We start from the raw sequence: 12,320 nt of genomic DNA on the forward strand, positions 1-12,320 counted from the left end.
TCATTATTAATGAATAATGGATGTCAAAAAGGATGACAACATTTTAGCAAACTGCTATGTATTTACACGTGAAAGTGATACCGCTCATAGATGCTTCCTCTGAGGTTAAATGCTGCTTTCCATATCCATTCAAAAGGCTTCATTATGTTTGTAAGGATGTAAGTAACTACTCAACAAAGACAATAATGTTTTTTGTTTTTTTAAGATGTTTGCTATAACAAAAAAAACCCCTTCATTAATGCTGGTTATCAGGTACATGCTTCAAAGGGTTTGGGTTTTTTGCCTTCCTGCTGTCTAAAATAGCAATCTAAGGAGTTCATGGGGCACAGAAACAGTCTAATATAGCATTCAAAGTGCAATGAAATAAAGCATGTTCTCTACAAGGTTGTATTTAACCATACTGAACATTAGAGAAGTTACTGAGATATCTGGCTCAATTTAGAGAAGAAAAATTTTTGTCAAAAAGTTAGGAAGTTGAAAATGAGGAAAACGGATTCTTTAGGCCTTCTATTCTTTTAGTCTAAAGGGGTCTGCCTTTTAAACAACATTAGTGATTTAACCCTTTTACAAGAAGCAATCTGTACACGCATAATTCTGATATGAAACACACACACACATATATCTTCTGAAATAGCAATGTGTTAAAATGGACAAGCAAGCAGCAAAAGTAGTATCACATTTGGATAACAGTATTAAGTTCTGGTAATAGTATAGAAGAGGGAGAAATCCAGAGCTCCAGCACTAGTGTGAATTACTACCTATGTGAAAACAGCAAAGAAGATTAAAAAAAATTAAATATAACAAAAATAAGTAATCATTGATTACTTTGATACAGAAAATTGCTAGAGCCTATCAGAGTGAATGTTATTATAAAGAGCATTTAGTAACATTCCAGCTGCATGTTATGAGACTGGACTACAAGGTTTCAGCATGAAACAAATTAGACAAATATTACTGAACACGGAAAAATATAACCTCAAATTATAACTTCTATAAAAGCATATTCCCTACTTCTGTTCAAAAAAAAATCAATGTCATTTCTCTGACCTTCATTTTGAGTGTATTTTTTCTGAAAAATTGACATTAAAACCTTGGGGGGCTTCCACTCCTCTATTTATTTATTTACTTTAAACTATGATGAAGGTAGAAAGAAATAATAGAAAAATAACTTCCACAACAGGAAATTCAAATGCTGCAGCATTCAAATCCTCTAAATAAAAAAACAAATGAAAAACCTAAAATAAAGAGCATAACAACACATTAAAAATAGTGAACAAGTACATCCTTCTGAAGGAAAGGAGCCTATCAAGCTTTTCAGGTTTACCTAGCAAAAAATAAAAATCTCACTGCCTTCTTTAGATTTCAACATCAGCACTCTATGTGCAGCTGTAAACATGACTGTCTTAATTTTCACCAGACTCTTCTCACTGCCAGTAACAGTAAGAAAACTATAATAGATAGTTAAAAGTATTACATCTACCCTACAACCTCCATCACTGTTCTCTGTGACAACACTATGCCTGTGCCACACAACTTAAGTTTTTTCCTTGTATATTTTTGTATCTGATGAAAAAATGGCAATTGTGGCAGTCAGTAAACTTAAAATTTGGTAAGCTAAACACTAAGATAAACAGAGAAAAGAAGAAAGTAGATTTATTAATGTAAAGCAAAATCAACTTGCCATTTTCTGTTTAACCATTTTTACAATTACAAAAAAAATTTACATATACCTGTGCTGCTGCCCAAATACAGTCTATATGCTGAGTACTAAGTCTCCCCTCAGCTGCAAGAAAATTCAGAATCACTTGGCACTGTTTGATGATCTGCAAAGTGAGAACATATTGAGAAAAGATTTACTAAAAAGTTACTCCTCCATGTTTATATTAAAAGAATAATAATCTTAAACAAACCTCAATATGTAAATTTGGTCCAAATATATGCTCAACTACATTGTTGCTGATAAGCCAGTCTGCAAGCTCTTTTGCAATAGACCTATAGATGAAAAAATAGCAGAATTGGAGGTAAAATTACCCACCTATAATGCATATATAATCCTCATTCCTAGCAAAGCATGTCTTTCAAATTAGTATCTGTAAATGCAGTAAATAGTACAGAAACTTCTTCAAACACAAAGCAGGTTCAACATTCATTTGCTCACGTAGAAGGAAATACTTTCCACGTTCTTCCTTAGCTAGAAGACTAATGCCAAACATCAGTATTTCCTACTTACTCCTTTGGATTATTAGCAAATATGTAAGTAACAACTCTACAAATTTTATTATTTAATATAACCCAAAAGACCACTTGCAGATCACTTTCAAAGACCTCACAGGTAAGATTCTGATAAACACTTTTACAGAACCTAAGTTTATAATGAAATGCTAAAACAAATACTAAGTTCATGAGCATAGCTACAAATAGAAGTGAAAGAAATGACTTTACAAGAAAATCACTTGAAGACTTTTTTGACTCTCTTGGGTAAACAGCAATTCACATACTTGAACACCTATGTCTTACATGGCCATACTTAACCGCACATGCTGTATACATACATACATACATATATATATATATATATATATTTATTTATTTATTGCTTTATCCATAATAAAAGAGATCTTTACCCACTGCCAGTCAGTAAGTAAACATTTAAACAGAACAGGACAAGGAAACTTAATTTTCCAAAACAAAACTTGAACTTCCAGAAAGGACTGCCCTGTATGGAAACTAGTGCATAAACTCCTTCCTTCCTTTCATGCAAATGTTTGCTTGTCCAGATTTTGGCATAAGCAGCAATTCGAGGACATTTTGGTATTTAAAGCACTGACTCTAGTTTAAATGGGCCTGGAATAAAAGCACTCTGTTCCACTTGCAGAGGGAGAGAGGAGGAGCATAGGTGGGCTGTCTTTGAGAACTACAGGAAGAATTACCACTACTATCTGTGCTACATTAATGATTGCTATTATGGTTTCAGGAGTCCCAATCTTGATCATTTGCAATAAAAAAAATGGTGCTCTTTGGGTAAAAGAAGATAGCCTTTGTAAGGTTTCCAAGTACAACTCACTTTTCCAGGGTACGATGCCAATTCTCCAATTGCTTTGAATTGCCTGATCATGATGAATGAGCTCAAGGCACAAAGTTCCTATCATTCAACACCATTCCTATACTCTCTTCTCTCATTTTAATTCCAGGACAGGGAGAGTAAAATATTCTTACATCCTTTGAAAAAAATAAGGTCCCATAACAATCAAGAAGTAATTGGCTTGCTCAGAGAGTAACTTGGGCAGATCAACAATCCACCAACAACATCATTTATGACATTTATGAAAATTAATAAGTAATTTTTCACATGTAGAGGAGAAATCAGTTTGATGTGGTATTTGAAACTGTCCAGAGAGACGTAAGAAAGATAAACCCAGTCTGTTTCATGAAATCAATACCAACTTTTCTTCCAACAGTTCTGTTACACCTCCTCACTCCCAATACCCAAAGCCCCTCCCTTCCCCAAAACTTTGGAGCACACACATTTCAGACTCATCCACTGCTACGATTTCTCTCCAATTCAATTTAAGGAAAACCTTTTCACATGAGAATTGTGATTTTGCAGATTTTACAGCTAAAGGAAGTTATTATTCATCTGTATATATGCTACCAGCCTCCTTTCACAACATGGCTCTAAAGAACGCTCTCATCCGTCTGCCTCCATGCTGACAACCAGAAGAGACTATTGCGCATGCAGCTCAAGGGGTTGTAGCGCTCTCTCTTCTCATTTCTTCAGACAGCTGGTAGGCTGTAACTGTAAGACACTGGAATAACAGAATAGAGTGCTCACTGTACATTTATTTGTGAGAAGTGAGCAACTAGCTCATTTTTTGTGGGGAAAATCGTTCTCTCCTTTGCTTCATAGACAATCTTCATGGTAGCACAAGACAAGAATTTGTCACTGATGCACAGCCCACATTCCAACACTAGCATGAGGATTACAGGACCTTCTGGGAAGTAATAAACCTACAGCATATGCGCTGTAATAAAAAGCTGCAATAGAATGGAACATCAAGTATTACTGATTTGTGTTAAATCACAAGTGCCCAACCTACAACCTGAAACTGAGCACAGTCTGCCAAAACAATTCTTTTAACCCACAGCCTACTCCCCACCAGCTCATTCTTAGGGCCTTAATAGTGTCCCTGCTCTGGACAGAAATGCCATTACGTGACCAAAATATAGCCAGAAAGTCTTACAGTTTGCATTTTGCTCATATAAAAGGTAGACAGATCTGGTCACATGATTGGACGTACATCCACCACATAAAGCAGGCCTAAATGGATGCACTTCTGATTATGAAATGTGAAGAAAAAAATACTGCATATGGTCCTTCATTACAGGCAAAAGGTTTAACACCAGAGTCATAAGTCAATGAAAGTAACTTCGTTCCAAAAGAACCAAATTTCTTCTTTGATCTGAATTTTTAAACTTACATCTTCTTTAGAATGAGTCCCAGACAAACACTGCTGGATTCATTAAGCATGAAAGAATATACTGTTCTATTTGCTTCTTTAAACTGAATACTTGTGCTGCTGACACAACGTCCATTAGGCATTCTGTTGAGAATTGTATGTTGCATTTCGACTATTTTCAAGGGAAGGGCAAAAGCTTTCTTACGGAGTGAATTCCTTCACATCTTATTAAAGGAGGTATTGGCAATTCCCTATCTCTAGTCTGCAACATTTTTCTTCGGAGAAATAATGCATGATCCTTTCGAAGGAATACCTTTTCTAATTTGTGTATTCTCAAGCGTAAAAAGCTGTTTATTCTACTGGTGAGCTCAACTGTGAGAAAATGACATCTCAGATTTCTGAAGGTAAATACTAATTTGATAGCTGATATGGATTTGTTGAGGATGACCAAAAAGAAGAGGATTCTTGTGAAAGACAGAATATAGCTTTTGTTGTTTCTCATACAGAACTGTTCCTCCCAGAGAGTTACGCTAAGGGTACACTAATCTCTAAAGGTACTGCCTTTTTAAATGATGTGATTATTACTAGCACTAACTTTTGTGACCTCTGCTGCACTAAGAAATACATTCATGAGAGTACATTCCAGGATTCAAAGAAACGTAATTTCAGCGTATATGTAGTATGTCTGACTTAGGATTTCCTGAACACTTGCATCTCAGGAAAGATGTGTTTTCTGCTGCTTCCCCAATAGCTCTCCTTTTTTGCCCAGTTTCAAAAAGAGTGAACATCTTAACTCAAAAGCAATTCCAAAACTCCACATAAACAAATTGCCAGAACTGCACAGGCTCTAAAATTTCTCGCTTTCTGAACATCTAAACATTCAACCACTCTTATCTCACAGTACTCTAATTGCTCCTGTTGCTATTGAAAGAAGATGCAGAATCAAAAACTGAGTTAGACACAAAAACCCTTCCTTTTCTGGAAATACACTAACCTAGTGCCTCTAATATCTAAATATCTGAAATGTTACGTGCTAAGAATTCAATGTAAATTCTTGCCTAATTGATGTATGTGAGTTAACCAACATGACAATATTGGCAATGTGATTTTCAAATCCAGTCACTTCTCAAGACTTTTTCTGTATTTTGCTATTATTCAATTACAGAAATTCAGAAATCAGGTGAAAAGGTTCTAGAATTGCCTATTACCTCCTGTAATTTAAACTTCTTTCCAAGCACGTATCTGATTACAAATCTACATAGAAGGAATTTCCAGCATTTTACTTCCTAAGAAGTAAATGCAAACTGATAAATATAGCCCCAGGATACAGCAAACTGCCATAGTTCCCAAACTACAAGATCAGCAATATTTCATAATTCTGAATTACTCAATAAAGTACTGGTAATTTTCTCAAATTTCATGAAATATCTTCTTTGCTCTTACTACCCTTTGTAATAACAGACATGGAAGAAATTACCAAAGAAAATAGCTCTGCTGATATTTAGGAGTGACTTCTGCAAAGAGATAGTAATCTATCTCTGTAAACAGACCTGTAAGAGCAGGGAAGCTTACAGCTGACAGGTAAATTTCTCTACAAAAGATTCAAGAACTTCTAAAAGTCTAACAAATGTATACTAAAAATATATCAATTCAAGTTATACTATTTTTTAGAAAAGTAAATAATCTGTATAACTTAAGAGAATTAATAGATACATTACTTCTTCAAATTTATTTCTTTGAGTTCACATTTCCAATCATGCATGATAACCTCTTTCTATTTGGTACTCTTTTCTGAGCTAGCCATTTTACTTCCCTTAAGACAAACATGTAGAATTTCAAAACCAACTTAAGCTACTTCTAGTGATATATATTCCTTTTAAAATAAACTGAAAGATTATGCATATTCATACACATACACTATGATTTTGTTTCACAATTATTTGTTAAGTAATAACTTTAAATGTTTTTTGCAATTTTTACAAGTAACATATAAAATCTCTCTGACTTTCATCCTACTGGATGCACACTGAAAAGATATTTTTCAATTCACTATGAATTTGTAATTCATGGGGTTTCATATTATGAAAATTAAAATAAAGCAAGGATCTTCTTTTATTTACATGGTTCCTTTCACCTCTTCTTAAACTCCTCATGATTATGCTGCTATCTACCACAGTTTGTATGCTGACTGATTACTTATAATACGTAGAAAACCCACTATCGGGCCCTTCTAAGTTTTTTAGATTTAAATGTAAAGTCCAAATGCACAGCCTATTCTAGTGATTTACCTTTTTTAATGATTCAATTGTGAATAAATTAACCTACAATTTAAGTTTGCCTTTTCTCTTTTATTCCATTGTTATTTTAATGATGATCAAAAGCCCTGTGGCTTTGGGAAATTTCAGATGGACTCAGTCCTAAAGATTCACTTAAGTTCTGAGTTGCCTCAGTTAAGCAGGGCAATTTGATAATTTTGATATTAACACTCAATAACTTTTCAATGCAGTTTCATTTTAATTTCCATGTTAAAATTTCTTTCATATAGTCTACATTTTTCTAACTCAAAAGCATTTTTTCACAGAGTGATTTGGAAACAACTGTAAGACTATACCTACATGGTATCACTACAATACAGGCAATTAAACAAGAACTCAAGATTCAATAAAATATGCTAAGATTTTCTTTTAAAAAAAGTTCTTCAAGAGGTTATAAACTTTCATACTAAAGGAAACAGCATGAGTGAAAGACATGCATTACAATCTAAGTATATATATTCACTTTCTCTGTAATACGAAAGTAGCAGTACAAAGAACTGTTTTACAAATTACATTTCTAGATCATACAGACCTTAGGAGTAAGAACATTCACCTTGGTAACAGCACGTGATATCTATTTTTCATGAATTTAGTAAGTGGGATAGCAAGACAAAAAGTCATTTAAAGGACTTGATAACCACTATGCATGTGGGTTGTGGGTAAAGGAGAAGTAGGGAATGAGAAAGTAAAGGTAGCTGCTACTCTAGTTCAATTACCTCCAACTCCTTCTTCACAGCGGAACTCTACACATGATATATTTAGACTGGCTGGTCTCTAGAGGTATCCATCTCTCCCTAGACTTTTACCGCAAATTCAAAGACAATTCAGATCTTTCAAAAACAACTGCTTTTCTTTCAAAGAATGAAGTTCAAGCACTTCCGACGCTAGCTTCGCCAGGCATTCCATAAGACTTTGGGGAAAATAGTGGAAGCTATACAGTTTCTGATGTAAACTCACATTTATGAAAAGTGCGTATGAAATGCCTAGTGTTAGAGCTTGAAAATCATTCATTGTTGTAGCTGAAATCATCAGGATGGGAACTTTACAGTTAACATTTGAAGAAGTGTTACCCTGAGAGAGTAAGTCGTAGAAACAACATGCTAACCTAAGGCTGCGGTAAAATATTTGGTGGCCACATGATGACCCAGATCCAGGAATGAATTCCACAGAAAAGTATTCCCCCCAGCACCAATAAAATTTTATTTATCCGACCAGGTCAATTCCCAACACAATTCATAGCACAGCTGCAAAACCGTGCCAACACAGTACTGGATGAAATACAAGGACAGCAAGTCAGCAACGTCACTGAAAAACTGAACGTAAAATCTTAGAAGTAAAAATATAGCAACATAGTGAGCAGCCTCCAAAGGATGAAGACTAACACTTCTTGAATCACTGAAATAGCAACTACAGCATAACACTGATCTCAACTATTTAATATCAAAAATGCAGTAGGCACTTTCCATCACACACTCAAGCATCTGTTTTTGTTTATGAGTGTAGATTTTCCTATTTGACACTTTTGCAGGCTCCAAACACACCATTCTGACATCCTCTTGAATTAAGACTCTACTGTGCATATCGCTAGAAAGAGGCATTAGGAAACTGAGTGAAAAATATTCTTCTTCCACAGAAAATCTGAAAAGACCCATTGAATGTGGAAAAGTAGAGAGGGGAAGAGGTGTTCTAACAGTCTTGCCAAGAACACAGCTGATGAACCTAAGCAAAAAAACAACAACAACAACAACAAAAAAAACAAAAAACAAACAGAAAAAAAAAAAAACCAAAGAAAGCCTTAAGTGAGCTGAGAGAACATTGGTGAAGGGAAAAAGCAATACAAAACTCAGTATCTAAAATCTCAATCTATAAGGAAAGAGAGAGAAGAGAAAGGAGAAGAAAAAGTCCTGATCTTTCTGTTCATAGGTGAAGTGAACTTTAGACACCTGAAATTATTCTGTAGAAGCTTATAAGGGAGGGCAATCTGTTTTTAAAATGAGGAGATTTTAAAATGAGGACTCTTTTTTAAAAAGAGTCACCTCAGCATCAATCTGAATTCTGGAACTCAAATTCTTGGCTGCCTGCCATGTGAAGAGCACATGAACGCACCTCCTTATACATGTTATTTTCACAGCCTGACAACACGTTCATTAAGGAGAGAAGAGCACCTTTTCCTCTTGTGGTCAAAATGGCACAAGAAATCTTCCTCTCCATTAAAGGTATGATCATTTTTCACTGACATGAACAAACTAGTTTCAGGGATCACTGGTTCCAAGGTTTGAAGCCTCTTAGGTTCAATCTCATTATTTTTAGATTAAAATAATAGATTAAAATAAAATAATAAATTTAGAAATAATAGATTAAATTTATTTAATTTCATACTCTACAGTATTGATTTCATACTCTACAGTACCTTAGATACTGCAGATACTGTTGTGATGCCACAAATCTGATTCTGTTTTAAGAGCCAGGAATGGCTAAATTAAAAGTATCTCTATGAGGGATACTATGAAGTTGAGTCACTATGAAATCCAAGATGTCTGGACATATCTGGACAATATGTGTGCCTAGTCAGCACAAATTCCTAGCTGTACCAGAGATGGTCAAATAATCTAACACTGCAAAGACATACAAATATCTATGGCTAGAAAACAGATTTCCTTATCTTAGCTTTCTGACTGTTTCAAGTGCAAGTTGTGAACTTTTAAATCTTTCCTAAACAGAAAATCTTTTAGCTTGTCTTACCATGGAAAAATTTGCAATCCATGTAGATAGAGGGTAGCTACTACTGCCAAACTTTTGATCAAAAATTCTGATGATATTTCCAAACAAAAGCAAAGAGCTAGAACTGACAGCTCTTAAAAAAGAAAGAAAAAAAAAGAAAAAACAACCTCCCGCAAACCCACCTTATCAAGATACAGAAGCAGAAATCCCAAAGGTTGACAGTTCCAAATGCATCTGGAAAAGTCAAAACACATAACGGGGATGACCAGAGACAATGCAAAACATCATCCTTTGATAAATCTACAGAGACTACAAAGCTACAAAATGAATTTTAAGACTTCCTTTCTCCTCTGAATAAAAAGAAAAGAGGGAATGAAAATCTTTCCTTTTGCTGCTCGGTCAATCACTGTCAACTCCATTAAGTACTTTCTTGTTCAAAGATTGTTTTATGAACAGTGTCTTTAATGAGAGGGAAGCTTTGTTCTGAACAAACAGTATGGGTAAGACATTTTCCATGAACTTTTGCACCAGCCTTTTACCATTATTTGGCTGGGAGAATATCAGGGTATGTGAACCCAAAAGAAATCTGAAGATGTGCAGCAATATTAAAATTGATTTGGACCCAACTTTTCAGAAGAAACATGAGAATGACTGGCATTCAGATAAAGAGAATATCACATATTACAAAACTGCAAAAGAAGCTCTTTAGTTCATTCTGCACTCCTTGCAAATGATAGCCTGTTTATAGATAGATGCCTTTGCCAAGAAAGTAGCATCTCAACTGAGAATTTAATAATTTCCTTCAGCTTTAAGATTACTCTGATCTTCTTGCACAGTACATCTGCTCACTCTTCTGCACAGAAATTCATGCGCCCTTGCCCTTCTCTTTTTCCTCACTGATAACCTTCTGTTTTTATATTTGATAGAGAAAAACAAACATCTTTTTGTTTAGATTAATTGGCTGAAAAAGTGCTGGTCAATGTTCCCTAATTGGTAAGTACTTGTTAAAAACTATTTCATTCACAATGTGTTTCAAAAGATGAAAACTAACAAAGAAACACTTCAGGTTGGAACTTTCAGCATGAAGGAAGGAGGAAAAGAAATGGATGAAACTGAGGTTTGGCTGTCCCAGTTTAACTGTACACCATGAAGTGGCAGTGCACTATTGAAAATACCCCAGCCAACCAAGCCACCTCACATATTCAACTAATATATTCAAATCTTGGTTCTGCATAGCCTAAAAACCAGTTATGCTCCTGTAGTTATTTACCTTTGTTGCTACAGAATAAGAGGCTTTGAGAAAAAAACAACACACTTCCCAGGGCACAAAAAGCACACTTTTATTAGAATAATACTAATCTTCAGAAAAGTACATTAACTTAATGACATTACACTCAGGTGTCATAGTAACTACATCACATTTCTAAAGAATACTTTTATTTAATTTTTCTGATACTGTGTTATCAAAACTTATTTTGAAATAAATGGAAAGCAGGGACTCATGCTCACCTATTGGTTTAATGACCAAGGGCATGAAAAAAATTGATCACAAATGGTTACTTGTCTTGTATTCTCATGGTATTTTCACATCTACAGAGGCAAAAATGTTCCAGATTCTGATTCTTTATTTTTTTAAAAAATCAACCTTTAATATTCAAGTTGCTATTTACATGAAATCTACAGTATTGTGGTCTTGACTGTTGCCAGATTTGAAGAACAGGCAGATGTGTTACTGTAAAATGATCTGTAATAAAACTACCATCTACCCAGATTACAAAGCAAGCCAACTGCCGCTACAATAGATTCATCATTAATGAGCAAAAGATACCGGAGAGTGTCCGTCTCTAGTGAGATGGATACACACACACAGATATAAGCCCCAAGATAGAGAACATGACAATGAAAATCCTAGGTTTTACATAATTTATATATTATTTGACGATAACATCAAGTTTCAACTACTTGTGTCTTAAAGATCTATTTTTTTCTAATATCTAGACAGCTCTAACATTAAGTTTAGAGTTGTTACATAAAATAAACACCTTTCCTCACTGGAAAGCATTCCCACAAACGAAACTTCAAATTTCGATTTGGGAGTCTCTTGTAATTGTTTAATATACCACAACAATATAGACAAGGATTTTGAAGAAAAACAATAAGCAGTTCTAAGAGCAGCCTAAATGGAAAAATAGTAACAAGGATGGATGCTAGTGATGGCATAACAAGTCTTAGCTAACTAAATAATTAGGAAAAATGAGAAGATGGCAAAAACACTGCTTTCAAATGAGTTAGCTAGTTCCCTTTTTTTACATAACAATGGAGATAACAGCCTGTTACAGGTATTTATTATTTCAATATCTATTTTTTTTAAAAAGTTATCTCAATTCTATCCCTTAAAAGACAGTAAAGAGATCAAGAAATATTTAGAAGTATTTTTAAAATTACCATTTAAAACAATCTGATTTAAACCCCTTATTACGGTATTTTAAATGAACACCTTAGATAATCATTGCTCCCCAGAGTGTATAATCCATAACAACAACAACAGAACTACAGTCATATAAGTATAGTTAAAGTATTCATAATAATGTTCCTACTTACGTTTCTGTGTCTGAAACTAATGACTCATTATTACACACATCATTGAAGGTATGAAGTTGGTTCTATAGTTAAAAAGAGGAAGAAAAAATTAAAATTTTATCTAAATATTTAGTGAGGTAGTTTTCTTATACTTAAAAATAGTAGTAATGACAGTAAACATAATTTTCGTAGTACTATCAATTTTTCTAAACAAAACTCTTTGAAAAATATTTAAATAACAAGCATC

The 12,320-nt window shown here is 34.2% G+C and overlaps 1 protein-coding gene across 5 annotated transcripts in view; it reads right to left on the minus strand.

Annotated features, from left to right (window-relative positions):
• USP34 (ubiquitin specific peptidase 34) overlaps window positions 1-12,320 on the minus strand; it is a 148,399-nt gene that overhangs the window by 83,616 nt on the left and 52,463 nt on the right. For all 5 annotated transcript variants that reach the window (XM_062571517.1, XM_062571518.1, XM_062571519.1 and 2 more), the window contains exons 8-10: window positions 12,095-12,156; window positions 1,911-1,992; window positions 1,731-1,823 (exon numbers count right to left, since the gene is read on the minus strand). In XM_062571517.1, the coding sequence (XP_062427501.1) occupies window positions 1,731-1,823; window positions 1,911-1,992; window positions 12,095-12,156 (237 nt within the window). The remainder of the gene's footprint in view (window positions 1-1,730; window positions 1,824-1,910; window positions 1,993-12,094; window positions 12,157-12,320) is intronic.

The sequence above is a fragment of the Rhea pennata genome, chromosome 3, assembly GCF_028389875.1.
Source record: "Rhea pennata isolate bPtePen1 chromosome 3, bPtePen1.pri, whole genome shotgun sequence".
Taxonomy (NCBI): domain Eukaryota; kingdom Metazoa; phylum Chordata; class Aves; order Rheiformes; family Rheidae; genus Rhea; species Rhea pennata.